Source organism: Tursiops truncatus, chromosome 3, assembly GCF_011762595.2.
Source record: "Tursiops truncatus isolate mTurTru1 chromosome 3, mTurTru1.mat.Y, whole genome shotgun sequence".
Classification (NCBI taxonomy): Eukaryota; Metazoa; Chordata; class Mammalia; order Artiodactyla; family Delphinidae; genus Tursiops; species Tursiops truncatus.
The window spans coordinates 40872578-40893803 of NC_047036.1; the positions used below are offsets into that span (position 1 = coordinate 40872578).

At 35.2% G+C, this 21226-nt stretch overlaps 1 protein-coding gene across 1 annotated transcript in view; it reads left to right on the top strand.

Annotated features, from left to right (window-relative positions):
* NDUFS4 (NADH:ubiquinone oxidoreductase subunit S4) overlaps positions 1 to 21226 on the top strand; it is a 119493-nt gene that overhangs the window by 70896 nt on the left and 27371 nt on the right. The window contains exons 3-4 of the mRNA XM_019930048.3: positions 8538 to 8710; positions 19514 to 19587. Coding sequence (XP_019785607.1) covers positions 8538 to 8710; positions 19514 to 19587 — 247 coding nt within the window. The remainder of the gene's footprint in view (positions 1 to 8537; positions 8711 to 19513; positions 19588 to 21226) is intronic.

Consider the following 21226-nt stretch of genomic DNA (forward strand, 5'->3'; position numbering starts at 1 on the left):
CCCAGTTTTATAGTTTTGCATGGCAACAGTGGTAGTCTGGTATGTGTTGCTCCATCATGGATCCCAATGAAAATCCATATACTACATTGTGACAATCTTTTACAATAATGGCTTTAATGAATCTTTAATTTTTTAAACCAACCTTTAACAATTTGCTCTGTTATTGACGCTCTCAGTTCTTTCTGTAAAACATCCTTACCAACACACTACATACTATGGCTTAATTTAGGTTTCATTTTAGTATACTACCAGACTTCAGCTCTCAGTAATGAGTCATGTTTACCAAGACTCAGCTGTGCTTGTTTCCACACCTTTCTATGCCAGTTTTACTTGCCATTGTAATTACATAATTTAATTGGATAGTACAGTCTGAATGTTGCTATATGGGGGACAAAGAGTTCTTTATATGACAGTCTTTTTAATACTTTGAAAAGACAATAAAGGTGAATTTCTAACACGATCTTTGTCAAATTAGGTGGAGGTGAAACAATTATATTAAAGGTTGTGATGTAAAAGCAAATCTAGACAGATTTTGGACTCATGTTTCACAAGTGTCTTTGTATTCTCACTTTGCATTTAAAAAACCAAAACTATAAATTGTAGATATGCAGTTTCTTGGTAGTCTGTGGAAGAAACAACACTTGGAATTCTTACCACTGGACTTACACTCAAAGGAAGGGTACTGGCCCTATATCAGAAGAGTATTGAAAGAATGTACATGTATGCTTTTTAAGTTATAATACAGTGTTTAAAGTGTGGCTGTGTATGCGTGCATGTGTGTATTTACTTAATGATCCTCTGTTTTCACTAATATTTTCAGTTAACTGAACAACTATCAGTTCCTAAGTCAGAAAGGAGACTTCTACTGCATAGCTTAACTTCTATTCTTATGCTAAATTAATGAGGGATTGTCTTATACATTTTGTGTCTCCTTGAAATCTAGTTTGACTTTCACAGCATTGCCTCTTGAGTATTGCTTTATTAAGCTAGAAATATTCAGCTTTAGATTCATTATTTTCAGCTTCCTTTCCAGATTTAACTAATTTCATTTATTGCTTAAACCATAACTTGATTTCCAGATGTTTATTTACCTTCTTTTCCTTTGCCCTGATGTTTATTCAACAGTTATTTCGTATTTAGTTCTCTGCTGTTGTGGCTTTTGTTCTCATAATTCTTAATTTATGTTGTGTGTATGTCAACTTTTTAATTTATTACCATGGTATGAGGAAGGCTATTTGATTAAGAAATAACAGATTGGATCTTTTAAAAATATAATATGCTATATAAGTTCCAAGTGTTTTGTGTCCAAAATTTTTTTCCCTTTATTTCAGCTTCTGAAAAAGCTATTATGTGACCTAATATAGCTACATGAGTTAGTGATTTAAAAATCAAAAAAATTCTGGAACATTGGATTAAAAAGCAAAAGGGGAGAGGGGTTTATGTATTAAAAAGTTGATCATTATTAATGTTATATCTTTCTCTTAAGTTTAAAAAATTATTAACTTAATAACTTTCAGAATGCTTCAGTGAAGCATACTGGTTTTCAATGAGGCAGTATTGACTGTTCATTTATTTATTAAGCTTTTTTTTTTTTAAGTAACTTTCAGTTGTTTCAAAGTTAGTAGAAAATGAAGATTCTTTCAAGTGTTTCCTTATAAAAATGAAGGAAGTCTTCCAATGGAAGACTTTTCCTGATTTGGGGGAAAAAGTTTATTTCTGTATAATCTTTTTTAAATTATAGAATTCCAGGGGCATTCCCTGGTTGCTTAGTGGTTAGGATTCCAGGCTTTCACTGCCGTGGGCCGGGTTCAATCCCTAGTTGGGGACTGAGATCCTGCAAGCCACGTGGCACAGCCAAAAAAAAAAAAATTATAGCATTCTGTCTTAAAATAGTTGTTTAGTAGACTTGATTTGGCTATGCCATATGTCAAATCATGTACTATAACTATGTACAGTATTTCAGAATATGAAAATATTCACCATCCTTACACCATTACAAAAAGATTATACATCTCTCTGATGTTCCAGAGTTATATTTTGAACAGTTAATTAGATTTTAGGTGTTACCTTTTCCCACCTGTTTCTACTGGTATTAGCTCCTATAAAGTAATATCATTAGGATCAATTTTGAGGATAATGTTTTTACAAGTCAAAGATCAAACTCATCTCTTTTATAGTTTTGTATGGAAGAATACACAATAAATAAATTCAATCCAATTAATATATACCTGTTTCTCTGTGCCTTTAGAGCATAAATGGAAATTGGCCCGCATGTGGTTGGCAATATAAAAATTTACCACCCCTTTGGAAAGCAATTTGATAACATCAGGAACCATGGAAATTATTATAACCTTTGATCCAGTTAGTATTACCCTCAGTGACTAACCTTAAAGAATTAGGCTACTGAGATTTTCATTGCAGTAATCTGTACTTTAAAAGAAATAATAACAAAACAATTTGATTTTTTAATAATGAATTGACTAAGAAATTGTGGCATATCAACTTCATAGATTGTCAATGAGGTCATTAAAACAAGAAATATGAAAACTGGGTAACTACATGGAGAAAAGAGTAAGTGATGTGATACTTAACAATAATGCAAAATAATTTTATTATTATTATAACTATACACAGTGGATATGTATATAGATAATTATTGGTAGGTAATACGCATAAGAAAAGCAGTTGCTAGGGTTTTAAACATATGGACATATTTTTAAAATTTTTATTTAATTTTTTTATAATGTTTTAACTGTATCTTCTTAAAATCATAAGTATCCTGAAAGAATCATCTTGTCTCCCTCTTCAGTCAGAAAAAGTATTTTCTGATACTTTTGCACCTTTAAAACCAAATGCAGTCTTTCTTTTATTTGACGCCCATGGCATTTATCACATTTTAGTGCTTTTTTTTTTTTTTTTTTTGGCTGAGCTGCAGGGCTTGCGGGTCTTAGTTTTTCCACCAGGGATTGAACCCGCACCCTCGGCAGTGAAAGCGCGGAGTCCTAAACACTGGACTGCCGGGGAATTCCTTGTAGTGCATTTTTTTAAAGGAGGAAACTGACAGAGTTTAAGCAACTTATCAATACCGCATAGGTTGCAAACGGTGGAGCTTGGGTTCTTCGAGATTTATCTGAATCTTAACTAATACTGTATTTTACAGTAATGATTACTTAGTTTTCCCCCCTCCTTATGGGTACACAGATTATAAACTTTTAAAATTCAGGACTAAAGTCTTATTTTTATATTCTCTTCAGTCCCTGGCATAGATAACTTGGCATAGTACGATCTATCCATTTGAATTGAAATGAACAAAGATAAATTATACCTTGTTCCTTTTGTTGTATTTTATTTACTAACTCATATTCTTCAAAGAAGATGGGAGTTTTTTTCATCTTAACAACAGCCTCCTGTTACTTGTTCACTCTGTCCTTTTTGAAAAGTCAAATAGTACTTTTCATGAGAATGGAGATCATGTCTATACTATTGAGCATTGTGTCCATTGTCTAATACATAGTAGACATTAAATATACATGGGACATCTCTTTATTGCCCAAGCACTTTTCATACATTATTTAGTCCTCATTTTACTTTGTTTAATTGATCCTTATAGATGATGATTTAGGAGAAGTCTATTAATTTACCCAACGTAAGTTGCGATTCTAACGCAGTTTTGACTCAGCCCTTTGCTTTTAGCCGTTGCTCTACCCTATCCTGCTCAGAAGGATCTGGAAGTAATGAAAATGGTTTGAGATTGAGACACGTGTCTCTAATTCTTAGTTTTTTGCTCTTTATATGATTAGCTGCATCATTTGCTTGATCCATTGTTAATATCTTAACAACATTCCATTTAAAACTGAACTTTTGGTTTCATGGTAACTTTGCCCGATATGCAAGATATAATGGATATCATATTTCAACACTTGTTTCATTACCTGGTTAGACTCCTACATCAATATGTTGCTTTAACAAACAAACAAAAATTGGTTCTGCTGGCACACTTCTAATATATTTTTACAGTTTTGATTGTATCTTGAATCGATGTGGCCACTAACTTTTTAGAAATGTTTAAAGTTCTTCCATGGTAAGTAAATACATATGGTTACGCTATCTGCCAACTCTTTGTTAATTTTCAAACTGTAAAATTTATTTTGTAAAATGTCCTTCATTACTTATGAGACCACTTAATGAGTTTCTTGTGTTAAGTTTCTGTAGGGCACTTGAAAGGAAGTTTTTATTACAGATCCAGGATTGTTTTCCTTTTAACATCTTTCATGGTTGAAGTAGAATATAAACACAATCATCAAATTTAGATCAGTTTTAGCCCTAAAATAAATTTAAACACATAATTGGTAACTAATAGCCTGCAATAGAACAAGTTTCTATGAGCAATATTTGTACTTAATGTTCCAATATGTACTCTATTAAAACTTTTCAACATTGATCCATAATAACATGCAATTTAGTCAACTTATTACCAAAAAGCCTGGTAAAAATTTTGGCTGTTCTGGGTGTACTGAGAGATCTATCAAAAATTCATCCAAAGTGGTGAAAACCTTTTTCATTAATTTCTCTTTATGACAAGTGTAAAGTATTAAGGTTAAGTGGGTGGGGCAACCGGAAGTAATTACTAAGGCCAGTGGCATTTTTGTGATTTAATAAAGGCAGAAGCTAATTATTCAGTTTTTATTTAAGTGAAATGGTGCCAAAAAGGAGGTTCCTGCAGAGCAGCTGCACTCCTTCAGTGTTACCCTAATTTACCAAAGACACAACTGTCACAAACAAAACTTTTAAACTTGATATATAGCCACAAAAGTAAGGAGGCTTTTGTTTGGAATGCATGCAGAAGAACTCCTTTATACAAATCAACTGGCAGATGACGGACAATGATGAAAATTTGATTCTTTGAAGTCATAATAGTCATTGAAATGTGTGAAATTCTGGTATTGAAAAGAGAGCGGCCAGCAAGACTCTAAATCCTGGGTGGTTGCAAGAAGCTTGCTGGGAGGTTTTTCTGCATTTTGACACCAACTTCCCATTGCTTGTTCCCTGCTTCCTTTGTTTAAAAAAAAAAAAAAAGTTGAATTCACACAAGATAAATGGGGACAGTTGATAACCGAGTCATACAGTTTTTGTATGGAAAACTAATATTTTATAATGGAAATTGGTGTTTGAAAAAATAAAGTTCATTTACATATACTGGCATATACTTTCTTAATGATTTTTTAAATTCCTCTTCCATTTAACTAAACTAGACTTGTGAAATGGAAGGTCAGCTATCAGCTCTTCTAGAATTTAAATTGTGGAAGAGATGGTACTGAAAGAGTAGAACTTTGGAACTTATGATATGCTTCTTCTCAGTGGCAAATTTTTAAATTTGAATGCCCTTTAATCTGTGAATCATGATGAGCTAATTAGTTACTATTTCTTAAAATAGCTTATTGTACATAAGATTGTGTTTCCAAAACTTGATTGAGATAGTGACATTCTTTAATAATATAAATATAGGTTTCAGGCTTGACCCAACTGTTTAAAACTAAGTTTTAAAATTCAGTAAGTCTGTATATATTATCTATAGGGTTACTTGTTTTTTTAGAATTTATAGATAATAACTGGTGAGTCTTGAGGTTCTTCAGGTGCCAACTTGAAGGCTTCTTGTATCTTACGTGATTTAACTTTTTTGTAATCATAGAAAATTTATGAATTATTATTTATAAATTGCCTATTTTACCAATCAAATGAGAAATCTGTAAAAGGCAACATGGGCATCTTGAGAGCACTTCTATCTTTTGTAAATGGGTTTTTTAAATAATCACAGATGATCCATATTGCAATAGAGAAGTAGAAATCTAGAGAGAATATCATTAGTTCAATATAGTTTAAGTAGTTTGCAGATTATTTATTTATTTATTTATTTATTTATTTTCAAAAGTTGAGTCACAGGTAGGTGAGTGACAACTTTGAGGAAAGCAAAGCATTGAAGACACAAGTAAAAAGTTCAACATAGTGCCTCATAGTTCTTTTCAAGTATTACATTGTTTTAATGGAATCTTGGAATGGGAGCTTTAGCCCATTGAAATGTCGCTTAAAGGACATGTTCTTCTGTCACTAGCTGAAGCTGTGTGGATGAAATGATAACAATAGAGTGTTGTGATGCATTTAAAAAGTGTGAGAAATCAGTTTGTCTAGACTGAGAGTGTGCCTAGAGGGACTAGGAATTTTAGAGCTTCTGTGCCCTTTAGGTGTCAAGTATGTGAGAGATGCCAAGCCTTTTTATTCTGTCTTTGGCAGCAGTTCAACTCGGCTGCAGTACCTTACATGTCTTCTGCAGGCAAAGACAGGGATTCTATGTCAGAACAACTTGGGCTTCAAAATTTGGAAACTCATTTGTTCAAATGCCAGCTTTATTGGGGGAAGATATCAGTAAATAATTGCCGTAATTTGAGGGGGCATGGAAGCACTGGCAGCTAGGAGCTTAGCAATATTTTGTAGCCACTGATTTTAAAGAGGTTTTCCATCGTTAAAAAATCATTCTATCCCTTTCTGCTTTGATAGTACAAATCAAGAGATACTCTTTCCATTTTATTAAAGCTTTATTGGTTTTCAAATTACTTTGGCATATGCACATAATATAGACATTTATTAAGAAAAAGTAAGTCTGTTTCCCATGATCTTATCTTTCTGAGGTAACTGGTATTAAGAGATTAATATATTTCCTTTTCTATAAGTCTTAATTAAAAGAATAGCTAACTTACAGCTCCAGTTTTTATGATCTCAGCTCAGAATGGAGGGGTTGCTATGGAGTTTGACAAGGATGCCTCACCCCATAATTTTGTAATACACTTATATTGTTTGTTTATACTTTGCTTCGACTATAACTGAAGAAATAGGACATATTAATATGAAGATATATAGTATTAAATAATAAGTTAATATGAAAGATTACAAATACTGTAGTGAATTCAAAGGGGGAAATAAACACGAAGGACTTCCCAGGAGCTGAGTCTCTTTCAAGCTCTTGAGTAGAAGAATATGCTTTAGAAAGTCATTAAATATAATAATACCTGAAATTACTTTTCTTTGAGGTTTAACTTGACAATTAGAAGTTACTAATTAAAAGTTATATTCATGTCTTTAAAAATTATGTACCAGTTGTACTTGTTTTGTTTTTATTTTATCCTATAAGCAAAGAAACTTTTAAAAAATGTAGGCATATACTAGAAGTACTTTTTTGTGTAAATATTTGTATGGATCATTTCAATAGTTTCTCCAAACAGACAGGCTGTGACAAAGTAACCACACCTAATTATTGGTACAGGTGGAAAGGTATAGTTGCCAGCTAAAATAACTAAAGAATTTGTTCTTAATCTGTGGGTAGAAAGCCTAGTCCAGTCAGAAATACATTTAGTTTTTTCACAGTACATATTGCAACTAAGTACTTACTCATACTAATTCTTTGGTCCAAAGCATTGATTAGAGTGGAACCACAAATAAACATTAGCCTTCATTAGAGGACATATTACAGTGAAATTAAAATTGACAAAATGGGCTATATTTTCTAGTTTTCACAAGTTTGGTATACTCATTTCCAGGTTAAACCTGTTGTTTTTAACCAGTTAAAATTTACCTTAGTAAGTGAACCATGATTTTAAAATGCTTCATTTATAAGAATAATATAGTTGACCCTACTATGTTCTTATGTTGATAAAGTATTTTACCATTACTAAATGGAGACTTAAATTCTGAATTACTTTGTTATTTTGCGTCCTGATTGCTATTATAAATTGATAAATATATCTAATCTAGGGCATCAAAATTGTATACATTCATCAGTTGAGCATTTGTTACTGGATAGAAATAAAGAAAAAGAGTCAAGAAAGTTACCATTGTTTTCATCTCATGTTTCTGCAAAAATTGTGCAAATTTTTTGGCTCTGCTTTGCAGAATAGATTTGACATCTATCTGATATCATTTTCTCTTCAATAGGTTTCACCAAAGGGAGATAAATCAAAATGCTAGTTAAAGTTGTTAATTGATTTTAATTGTTTACAAACAGGGTCAGGCCTTCCTCTGAAGGGAATGCCTTGTTGTAAGCAGTTTGACATAGAAACCATTGGTAATAGATTTTTCTATTTAAAATTTAGTCACTTTTTATATTTCATTATTTTTAATATCCCTTTACATTCTTTCTCTGCTAACTAATTAGCAGGTAATTACTTGCTTATGAAGTAACAGTCTATTGTATACAGGCTTTTCTACCAGCAAAATCTTCAGAAATTACCAGTGCTTTGTTGTACAGAAGGGACCTAATTTTTTTTTATGAACCCTTCCCCACTGTACCCTAAACACTCCCCCAATATATCTTTTCCAAATATCAAAATAGCAGTTTACATGGTAAAATAACAAAGTAGTGAATTAAGTCAGAAAGCTTAAAAAAATTTATAAGTAAGTACGAATAGAATTGCAAGATAGAAAAAGCAACAAAAGCACATTAGAGTGTATGTGGGCTGTCAGAAACACGTTTGCTTGTTTTTCTGTAGGATATTACTGCTTTAACTGGTATTCCAGAAGAGCATATCAAAACTAGAAAAGTCAGGATCTTTGTTCCTGCTCGCAATAACATGCAGTCTGGAGTAAACAACACGAAGAAATGGAAGATGGAGTTTGATACCAGAGAGAGATGGGAAAATCCTTTGATGGGTTGGGCATCAACGTGAGTACTTTGGTTTATTTGAATATTCTCAGCTCTGTTTTTCTGTGTAGATTTTCCTTTTAAATACACTGATTTTCAGACTCTTCTGTGTACAGAATGCTTTTTTTTTAAAAATTATTTTTGGCTGTGTTGGGTCCTCGTTGCTGCACGCAGGTTTTCTCTAGTTGCGGCGAGCGGGGTCTACTCTTCATTGTGGTGTGCATGCTGCTTATTGGGGTGGCTTCTCTTGCTGTGGAGCACGGGCTCTAGGTGCATGGGCTTCAGTAGTTGCAGCACATGGGCTCAGTAGTTGTGGCTCATGGGCTCTAGAGCACAGGCTCAGTAGTTGTGGCGCATGGGCTTAGTTGCTTCGTGGCATGTAGGATCTTCCCGGACTAGGGCTTGAACCCGTGTCCCCTGCATTGGCAGGCAGATTCTTAACCACTGTGCCACCAGGAAAGTCCCCAGGATGCTTTATGACAATACCTTTTGAGATAATTTGTGTAGATATCACTATGGTCAATGATATAGATGTATATATTACATATATATAACATATATATAATGTTCATATAAGTGTGGCCCAGCAAAATAAACCATAAAAACAGTCTTTTTCAGAGTACTATTTATTGGATAAAAATGGCTGACATTGTGAGCACTCTTAGCATGGTCCCCAAGCTATATATATTAGTTTAAGATACACTGTATGAATAGTGTTAATAATTTAGTGACACTTTTACTTGTTTATAAAATAAAACTTATAAAGTATTTTTTTGTTATTTATAAGAAGAGATTAGATAAGTTTAGAAATTGGCTATTTTGAGGGAAACTTGTAAGTTCCTGAGTGAGAACTTGTGATTAATAAGTTTACAGGCATTGGAATAAAGTAGTCATAAATTCTGTGGCACTAATGAAATCAGTGGCCTGAATCTCTATGGTGGATAAGGCCCAAATGTTAAAGAGCAGGACTGCCTCTAGTTGAATGAAAGAAGCTGCTACTAGAGAAAATAGCTAGATATTCAAGAATATTATCTTTCTTACTGAGACTACTGGAACATTATATGTGTTCAGTCTCCAGTTGAAGGTAGTTATCAGTTTAAATTATGTCTCATTTTAGAAAAGTATGACACTTAACATCTTTTCCTGATGATGTACCTGGGAGAATTTTTGTTTAAAATATCTGCCATGTTGCAGTTTAAATAGAATTATATTTTATTTGGCAGAATGATACATAGGCACGGTTTTTCAGGTGTTTTGGTATCTTTAGATTTTATGTTTCATGTAATATATGGAGTGTTGTTGTAAATCACACACTCATAGAGACTAAAGAAATTTATAAGGAATAACTTCGTCTATGCCCAATGGTTGAAATGTTAAGATTACTCATTTTTATATAAGTCACATGATCTTTTAATGTGTTCATCTATACACAAGGTTCATCCATTGCACTATCTATTGATGGCATCGGGTAGTTTTCATTTGGGGTTATTATACATAATACTAAAATGAAAATTATTGTACATATCTTTTGGTGAATGTATGACTTCATACTAATAATATGCTAATTAATCCCTGAAACATTAATTATCAGTTAATAAACCAATTTATATTAAGAAATATCAACAATCTATTAATTCTCCATCCCTTATGCTTATATAGTTAATGACAGACAGTTAAATTACTGATAGAAAACCTTGAACTTGTGGAAGATATATTTTATGCTTTATTAGGGTAGGTCTGTTGCAGTTTTACCCCTCTTCTTAATCCTGGAACATAATCTGGAAAAATAAAAAGGCATGGCCTTTCTGAGGTTTTGATGGAAAGCACAAGGTGTTTACTAACTCCTTCTAACTCTGTGGAACTCCAAACTCAGTCTCCACTGTAGCAAGTGGACAGCTGCTGAAATCTCTGTTGGGTTCTCTCAGCCTTCTCAGCTATTGTTTTAAAGCCTTGTCCATTCATGTGCAATTCAAAAGTTCTCTGTTCTGGAGATTCCTCCTTTTTACTGTTTTTGCTCCTAAATTTCCAGCTTCTCTGGGAATATACTAAATTCCATCTCCAGACTTCTTGTGCTTACAAGACTGGCTTTCTGCTTGAGTGCTTGATGCTCCTAGCTGTCTGAACTAGAGAGCACCTTTAGGGGAAAAATTGTATAAACTTGGATCAAGTCCACTGTGGTTCCAGTTTTTCAAAGTTTTTGAGTTGGACAGTGAATTTGGGAATTGAACTTAGGAAGATTGATCTGGCATATAGGGATCTTACGGGAGTCCCAGAATAGTAACCATTTTGTACAACTTGTGAATCTTCACTTCATTGAGTGCTATTTCCCATGTATTCTCTTCTGTGTATATCTCATATCTTTACACTCTCCAAATTACTTCCTGAACGTTCTTTTCTATATTTTTTATTCCATGTATCTAAACGATGTTTCACAGAATGAATGCTATACTTGGCTTAGAGATTCAAAATAAATATTTGTAGCAAAACAGTCTTTTACTAAACATGCTAATAGAAGTGACATTTCTGAAATTATATGGTTATTTTGTAAACATTACCACTATCCTAGTTTGAAGAACTCAATTAGATGTCAGATCTTAGAGCATTATTTTTTTAAAGTGGCCGAAAGCTGAAAACAGTATCGTCAGTATGATGTATTCTAAAGAGTATTCTCCATAATGATGAAGGTTCATTAAGAAGAGTAGGTATTGTTTCCATCTATTTGGGGCAGGGAGGCAGTAATGATATTAGTAGTAACTGTTGTACTCAGCAATTTTCTTGATACTAAATTTTTTAAATTGAGGTATGGTTGATGTACAATATTCTATTAGTTTCAGGTGTACAGCATAGTGATTCAAAATTTTACAGCTTATACTCCATTTAAAGTTATTATAAAATATTGGCTATATTTCCTGTGCTCTACAATATATCCTTTTTTAAAATTATGTATGTGTGTATGTATGTATGTATTTATTTATTTATGGTAGCGCTAGGTCTTCGTACCTGTGAGGGTGCTTTCTCTAGTTGTGGTGAGTGGGGGCTATTCTTCCTTGCAGTGTGCAGGCTTCTCATTGCTGTGGCTTCTCTTGCTGCAGAGCACAGACTCTAGGCACGTGGGCTTCAGTAGTTGCAGCATGCAGGCTCAGCAGTTGCAGCGTGTGGGCTCTAGAGCTTGTGGGCTTCAGTAGTTGTGGTGCATGGGCTCAGTAGTTGCAGCTCGTGGGCTCTAGAGCACAGGCTCAGTAGTTGTGGTGCACAGGCTTAGTTGCTCTGCGGCCTGTGAGATCTTCCTGGACCAGGGATCCAACCCATGTCCCTTGCATTGGCAGGTGGATTCTTAACCACTGGACCACCAGGGAAGTCCCTACAATATATCCTTGCAGCTTATATATTTAGTACATAGTAGCTTGTACCTCTTAACTCCTCTACCTCTATCTTACTCCCTCTTCCCTCTCCACACTGGGAACCACTAGTTTGTTGTCTATGAGTCTGTTTCTGTTTTGTTATATTTATTCATTTGTTTTATTTTTTTAGATTCCACATATAAGGGATAACATAAATATGTATTTGTCTTTCTCTGTCTGATTTATTTCACTAAGCATAATACCCTCTGGGTCTATCCATGTTGTTGTAAACAGCAAAATTTCATTCTTTTTTTGTGGCTGAGTAGTATTCCATTGCATATGAATACCACATCATCTTTATCCATTCGTCTGTTGATGGACATTTAGGTTGCTTCCATATCTTGGCAACTGTAAATAATGCTGCTGTGGACTTTGGGGTGCATGTATCTTTTCAAATTAGTGTTTTTGTTTTTTTCTGGATATATGCCCAGAATTGGAATTGCTGGGTCATATGGTAGTTGTGTTTTTAGTTTTTTTGAAGAACCTCCATACTGTTTTCAATAGTGACTGCACCAATTTACAATCCCACCATCAGTGCACAAGGGTTCCCTTTTCTCCACATCCCTGCTAATGTTTGTTATTGTGGCCTTTTGATGACAGCCATTCTGACAGGTATGAGGTGATATCACACTGTGGTGTTGATTTACATTTCTGTAATAATTAGGAATATTTAACATCTTTTCATGTAGCTATTGGCCATCTGTATGTATGTCTTTGGAAAAATATCTATTCAGGTCTTCTGTATATTTTTGATAGGTTGTTTGTTTTTTTGATATTGAGTTGTATGAGCTGTTTATTTTAGATATATCAGTCATATCATTTGCAAATATTTTCTTCTATTCAGTAGGTTATCTTTTCATTTTGTCAGTGTTTTTATTTTTTTTTCATTTCTTTGCTGTGCAAAAGCTTTTAATCTGATTAGGTACCATTGGTTTACTTTTGCTTTTGTTTCCTTTGCCCTAGGAGACAGATCTAAAAGAGTATTGCTATGAATTATGTCAAAGAGTGTTCTGCCTATGTTTTCTTCTAGTTTTATGGCTCCTCGTCTTACATTCAGGTCTTTAATCTATTTTGAGTTTATTTTTATATATGGTGTGAGGAAATGTTCTAATCCCATTCTTTTACATGTAGCTGTCCAGTTTTCCTGGCACCATTTGTTGAAAAGACTGTTTTTTCTCCATTGTATATTCTTACCTCATTTGTCATAGATTGATTGGCCATTAGTGCATGGGGTTTATTTCAGGGTTCTGTAGTCTGTTGCATTGATCTATGTGTCTGTTTTTATGTCAGTACCATACTGTTTTGATTACTGTAGCTTTGTAGAAAAATCTGAAGTCAGAGAGCATGATACCTCCAGCTCTGTTCTTTCTCAAGATTGCTTTGGCTATTTAGGATCTTTAGTGTTTCCATCCAGATTTTAGAATTATCTGTTCTAGTTTTGTGAAAATGCCATTGGTATTTTAATAGTGATTACATTGAGTCTGTACATTGCCTTGAGTAGTATGATCATTTTAACAATATTAATTCTTCCAGTTCATAAACATGGTATATCTTTCCATCTGTTTGTGTCGTCTTCAGTTTCTTTCATCAGAGTCTTACAGTTTTTCAAGTCCAGGTTTTTTAACCTCTTTTGTTAGATTTATACCTAGGTATTTTATTCTTTTTGATGCAATGGTAAATGGGTTTTTTTCTTAATTTCCCTTTCTGATAATTAGTGTATAGAAATGCAACAGATTTCTGTGTATTAATTTTGTATCCTGCAAGTTTACCAAATTCATTAATGAGCTCTTGTAGTTTTTTGGTGATGTCTTTAGGATTTTCTGTATATGGTATCATGTCATCTGCAAAACAGTGAAAGTTTTACTTCTTTTTTCACTTTGAATTCCTTTTATTCCTTCTTGTCTGATTGCTATAGCTAGAAGTTTCAGTACTATATTGAATACAGGTGGTGAGAGGGGGCATCCTTGACTTGTTGCTGATCTTAGAGGGAATACTTTCAGCTTTTCACCATTGACTGTAATGTTAGCTCTGGGCTTATCATATGTGGCCTTTACTATGTTGAGGTATGTTCCCTCTGAACCCACTTTGTGGAGAGTTTTTAACATAAATGGATGTTGGATTTTATCAGAAGCTTTTTCTGCATCTATTGAGATGATCATATGGTTCTTATTCTTCAGTTTGTTAATGTGGTGTATCACATTGATTGATTTGCAGATATTAAATCATCCTTGCATCACTGGGAAAAATCCCATTTGATCATGGTAGATGAACCTTTTAATGTGTTGTTGAATTTGGTTTGCCAGTATTTTGTTGAAGATTTTTACATCTGTTCATCAGTGATATTGGCCTGTAGTTTCCTTTTTTGTGTGTGATATCTTTGTCTAGTTTTGGTATCAGGAAGATGCTGACCTTGTAGAATGAGTTCAGAAGTGCTCTTCCCTCTGCAATTTTTTGAAATAGTTTGACAAGGGTAAGTGTTAACTTCTCTAAATGTTTGGTAGAATTAAACTATGAAGCCTTCTGGTCCTGGGCTTCCTTTTGTTGGGAGTTTTTAAATTACTGATTCAATTTCATCACTGGTAATTGGTCTGTTTATATTTTCTATATCTTTCTGGTTCAGTCTTAGGAGAGTGTACATTTCTAGGAATTTGTTTCTTATAGATTGTCCATTTTATTGGCATATAGTTGTTCATAGTAATCTCTTATGATTCCTTGTGTTTCTCTGGTGCAGCCTGTAACTTCTCCTTTTTCATTTCTAATTTTGTTGATTTGGGCCCTCTTTGTTTCTTGCTGAGTCTGGCTAAAGGTTTATCAGTTCTGTTTATCTTTTCAAAGAATCAGCTGTTAGTTTTGTTGATCTTCTGTATTTTTTTAGTTTCTGTCATTTATTTCTGCTATCATCTTTATGATTTCTTTCCTCTACTAACATTGGGTTTTATTTGTTCTTTTTCTAGTTCCTTTAGGTATAAGGTGAGGTTGTTGAGATTTTTCTTGTTTCCTGAGTTTGGCTTGTATCACCTTAAACTTATCTCTTGGAGTGGCTTTTGCTGCATCCTGTAGATTTTGGATCATTGTTGTTTAGTAGCATATTGTTTAACCTCCATGTGTTTGTTTTTTTGCAGCTTTTTTGTGTGTGTGTGTTACACGGGCCTCTCACTGTTGTGGCCTCTCCCGTTGCGGAGCACAGGCTCCGGATGCGCAGGCTCAGCGGCCATGGCTCACAGGCCTAGCCGCTCCGCGGCATGTGGGATCCTCCCAGACCGGGGCACGAACCCGTGTCCCCTGCATCGGCAGGTGGACTCTCAACCACTGCGCCACTAGGGAAGCCCTGCAGCTTTTTTCTTGTAGTTAATTTCTAGTCTCATAGTGTTTTGGTTGGAAAAGATGACTGATGTGATTTCAGTTTTCTGAAGTTTACTGAGACTTGTTTTGTGGCCTAGCATGTGATCTATTCTGGAGAATGTTCCATGTGCACTTGAGAAGAATTTGTATTCTGTTGCTTGTGTTTGGAATGTTGTTGTGTGTGTGTGTGTGTGTATATATATATATATATATATATATATATATATATATATGTATATTTATATGTATATTTATACAAATGTATAACTTTTAAGGCCGTTTGTCTTGTCATTTAAGGCCAGTGTTTCCTTATTGATTTTCTGTCTGGATGATCTGTTCATTGATAGAAGGAGTGTTAAAGTCCCCTTCTATTATTGTGTTACTGTCAATTTCTTCCTTTATGTCTGTTAATTTTGCTTATGTATTTAGGTGCTCCTATGTTGGGTGCATATATATTTACAATTGTTATATTTCCTTCTTGGATTGATGCCTTGATCATTATGTAATGTCCTTCTCTGTCTCTTGTTGCAGTCTTTGTTTTAAACTCTGTTTTGCTGTTGTTGCTTTAATATAAGTATTGCTACCCCAGCTTTCTTTTCATTTCCATTTTCAAAGAGTACCTTTTTCCATCACCTTACTTTCAGTGTGTCTTTAGGTCCAAAGTGAGTCTCCTGTAGGCAGCATATATATGAGGCTTGTTTTTATATCCATTCAGCTACTCTGTGTCTTTTGATTGGAGGGAGCATTTACATTTAAAGTAATTATTGATAGGTATATACTTATTGCCATTTTGTTAATTGTTTTGGGTTGTTTTATAGTTTTTGTTCCTTTTTATTTTGTTCTCTTCCCTTGGGATTTGATGACTATCTTTAGTGTTATATTTGGATTACTTTCTCTTTTTTGTGTATTATTATAGATTTTTGGTTTGTGGTTACCATTAGGTTTATATATAACAATTTATATGTTTGTGTGTGACTATTTTAAGTTGCTTTCTTAATTTCAAACTCATTTTAACAACCCTGTATTTTTATTCCCTTCCCCCTAAGAATACAGTTTTTGACATCATATTTTACATCTTTGTTATGTGTATCTTTTAACTGCTTATGAGGACATATATGATTTTACTACTTTTGACTTTTAATCTTCCAAGTAGCTTTCTACATGGTTGATTTACTACCTTTAACATTTCCTGTAAAGCTGATTTGGTGGTGCTAATCTCTTAGCTTTTGCTTGTCTGTAAAACTTTTGATTTCTCCACCAAATCTGAATGAAAGCCTTGCTGGGTAGAGTATTTTTGTTTGTAGGTTTTTCTACTTGTATTATTTAAAATATATTATGCCATTCCCTTCTGGCCTGCAGAGTTACCACTGAGAAGTCAGTTGGTAGCCTTACGGGGAGTTCCCTTGTAAGTAACTTGTTGCTTTTCCCTCTTAATTTTTAATATTCTCTATCTTTAATTTTTGCCATTTTAATTACAATGTGTCTTGCTCTGGTCCTCTTTGGGGTGATCTTATTTGGGACTTGCTGTGCTTCCTGGACCTGGATGTCTGTTTCTTTTTCCCAGGTTAGAGATTTCAACTATTATGTTTTCAAATATGTTCTCTACCCCTTTTTTTCTCCTTTCTTCTTCTGGGACCCCTATAATGCAAATGTTCGTATGCTTGATGTTGTCCCGGAGGTCTCTTAATCTGTCCTCATTTCTTTTTATTCTTTTCTTTTTTTTTTCTTTTAGCTTCAGTGACTTCCACTACTCCTGACTTCCAGCTCACTTACTCATTCCTCTGCATCATCTGTTGATTCCTTCTAGTATACTTTTTATTTCAGTTACTGTATTCTTCAACTCTGTTTGGTTCTTCTTTATATCTTCTTTTCATTAAACTTCTCACTGTGTCATCCATTTTTATCCTGATTTTTTTGATCTTTACAATCATTACTTTTAACACTTTATTGGGTATCTCCACTTCACTTAGTTCTTCTGGTGTTTTATCTGGTTCCCTCGTTTGGAACTGATTTTCTTGCCTCATTTTGCCTGATTTGCCCTTTTTATTTCTTTGTATCTGGCAGGTTAGTTTTGTTTCCCAACATTCAAGAAGTGGCCTTTTGTAGATGTCCTATGTGTCCTAGCAGCACACTCCCCTCTTGTCACCAAAGCTATATGCGCTAAGGGTGCCGCTTGTGTGGGCTGCATGGGTCCTTCTGTTGTGGCAGGTTGACTACTGTGGGCAGTCAGATAGATGTGGCTGGCCCCTGGTCCAGTTGTTTGCTAGGCCTTACGTCGTGTGGAGGAGGCTGGCTGCGGAAACCCAGGGTGTCACAGGGCTAGTGCTGGCTCCCTAGTTGGCAGAGCTGGGTTCCGGGATCTAGTGTCAGCCTACTGGTCGGTGGGGTCATTTCCTGACATGGCTGGCTGTGGGTTCTGTGGTGTCCTAACACTAGTGCTGGCCTCATGGTGCGTGGCGCTGGACTCCAGGTCAGCTCGTTTAGTAGTCCAAGATGTCTCAGTTCTGGTGTCAACCTCCTGGTGTGTTGGCTGGATCCTGGATAAAGCAGGCTGTGGGGCTGCAGTGGTCCTGGGATTGGGACCACCTGCTGGTGGACAGGGTCTGGTTCCGGGGCTAATTTCCTCCCACTGTTGCATGAAGCTAAGTCCTGTGGTCTCTTGCTGCAGGGTCCAGGGGTCCTAGAGCTGGTGTCAAACGAATGGTGAGTAGGGCCAAGGCCAAGGGGTTCTGGGGCTAGTCCCGGCTCACTGGTAGGCAGAGCTGGGTCCTGGGATCTCTGGCTGCAGAATCCTGGGGGTTCCTGCTGAACTGCTGTTGTCCACTGCTGGGTGGTACCAGGACAGCTGAGGGAGGTGAGGGATTGTGAGGGATCCACGATCCACGGTGTCTCAGAGCTGGTGTTGTCCTGATGGTCCACAGAGCCAGGGCCTGTGGGGTCCCAGGGCTGGTACTGCCTGTTGGTGGGTAGGCTGGGTCCTCTATGGCAGGCTGAGGGTCTGCTGTGGTCCTGGGGTCTCCGGCTGCAGGGCCCTCTGGTGGAGAGGGCTGTGTCCTGGGGCCACTGTGGGCTCAGAAGTTCTTAAGGCAGCCTGCCTGCTGGTGGGTAGAGCTGTGTTCCCACCCTGTTAATTGCTTGGCCTGAGGCACCTCACGATCGGTGCCTACAGCCTTGTGGGTTCCAGTGGTAATAAGCTATTGGGAGTGTTCCAGAATGGCACTTGCCACTGTCCTCGTGGTAGAATGAGCTCCCCAAAATGGCTGTTGCCAGTTTTCTACGTCCCCAGGCTACAGTTGCCTCCTGCCTCTTCTGGAGACTCTCAAAGATAAGCAGGTGAGTCTGACCCAGGCTGCCTTCAAATTACTCTTCTGCCCTGGGTCCCAAAGTATGTGAGATTTTGTGTGTACCTTTTAAGAGTTAGTCTCTACTTCCCACAGCCCTCTGGGTCTCCTGAAAGTAAGGTCCATTGGCTAAAGCCAAACGTTCTGGGGGCTCGTCTTCCCAGTGCAGGATCCCTAGGCTTGGGAGCCCAATGTGGGGCTTAGACCCATTGCTCCTTGGGCAGAACCTCTACAATTGTAATTATCCTTCTCTTTGTGGGTAGCCCACCGTGGGTAGGGGTCTCCCTCTCCCACCTGTCTCATTGTGGTTCCTTCTTTATATCTTTAGTTATAGAAGATCTTTTCCACTAGATTCCAGTTTTTCTCAATAGTTGCTGTGTAAATAGTTGTAATTTTAGTGTGTCTGTGAGAGAGGTGAGCTCAGGGTCTTCCTAGTCCACCATTTTGGCCACGTTCCTTCTCATTTTGATGAATTTGTAAGGTTTAAAGAAAAACCTAAGAGGATTCTCATTCTCCTCTAGTTTTTTTTTAAGTTTAATAAATGATTTTATTTGAGATTAAAGATTGCTGAATATCTCTACAATTTTAAATTTTTTAATTTGACAATACATGTTAGAAAAATCAAATTTAACACAGAAAAACATATTCAAACATTTAACAGTTTTAAAGAAATGATTTAAAATAAGTAATTTTCAGCCAGAGGTTAATGTTAAATCCTGGAAAAAAATTGTTTCTTACAGGGCTGATCCATTGTCCAACATGGTTCTAGCTTTCAGTACTAAAGACGACGCAATTGCCTTTGCAGAAAAAAATGGTAAGTTTGATTTGTTTTTGTTTTGCTTTGACAAATAAAATCAAGATATGATTTTATGTTCTTAACCTTAATCAGATACTATATCCCTAACTGGCATTAAGTTGAATGAAATCTCTCAATGTATCTAATCCAGTGGTTTTTAGATTTTTTTATTTTTTACAACATGAGAACATACCCCTCCAAAAAAAAAATCTAAAAGTAAAATGCACATGTAACATATAAGTCAAACTGCTCTAAATTTGAAGTAGAGACAGGGAATAAAACTACTTGTCTAATTCCTATCTTGCTTATGAATTCCTCTGCAAAATCATTGACATTAGGTTTTTAAACTCCAATTAAACATCTCATAAGGCAACCTATTCCAGTTTTGACATCTGGTTATTATTTTCTTACTTTGAGCCAAAATCTCATGTCTGTTACTTTACCTAATAGCTTTTCAATTATTTGAAAATAGTTATCATTATCATACTTCCTCTAAAATTTCATGTAAGCCTAAATGTCTACATTTGCCACTTTTATTGATATGTTGGGCCTAGTACCAAGCATAATCTCATGTCTACAATTATATTAATACAGCCTCAGAGTATATTATACCTCAAAACTACTGTAGCCACCTAAAACTATTGGCCTATGTTGGTCTTGCTTTCAACAAAAATACAGAATGTCTTTTTTTCTCATTTCCTGCTGTTAAGCCATGCAACACAGTAGTGAAAAGAGGCTTTGGAGGCAGACCATTCTGAATTCTAATCCTTATGCCACTTGAAGCTACATGATTTTGGATTAATTTCATCATGGACTTAATGTTTCTTCGTTGTTGAAATAATGGTACTTATCTTAAGGTGTACTTATCCAGTACTTGATACATAATAGACGTTTGGTAACTATTAGTCCTGTTCCTTACCTCCCTCTCCATCTGTTATTTCTGCTGTTTCTCTCGGATTTTAATGCAGTACTGTGCATTTGTATCTAATGCATTCTGTTGTCCTAGTTGGTCAAATTGAATTTGTATCTAATTTAGCTATCTATTTGAATGACATACTGTCCATTTAAGTATGTTATTACTATAAGGCAATATATAAGTGTAAAAGATTATTAGCATTATCTAACATTTGATATAAACGTGAAAGCACTGTAAAGGTTATTATTATCTGAAATATTTTCTTTTCATCCTAAGTTCATATTATATATCTCATGATTAAGAGTCTAAAGCCAAACTGCCTGGGTTTGAATCCATGTCAGATCGCTGTTTGACTCTGTACAGGAGGAAATGGAAGTACAATGGAAATTGTTGTGAGGATTGAATGGGTTAATTAAAGTGCTTAGAACATAGTTAAGTAAGTATGTATGTAATAGTATATCAGTTTATTTTATTAGTAGTAGACTTCTGAAATTAAAAAAAAAGATTTAAGTGTAATTCCTTATTAATACTTTCTTGGCATTTTCCAAATTTCTGAATTACATATCTGTTCTCAAAGTGGTTATAGTCTTTAAAATATTATTATGATTTAACATTTACATTGCTCTTTTTAAAATTAAACTGTAATATAGCTTATCAGCAACAGTTCTATTAATGTTTTTCATCTTTGCAGCCTACCGTATTTCATGTCTGACACTTCAAAAATGTCCGTACTGTGAGTTT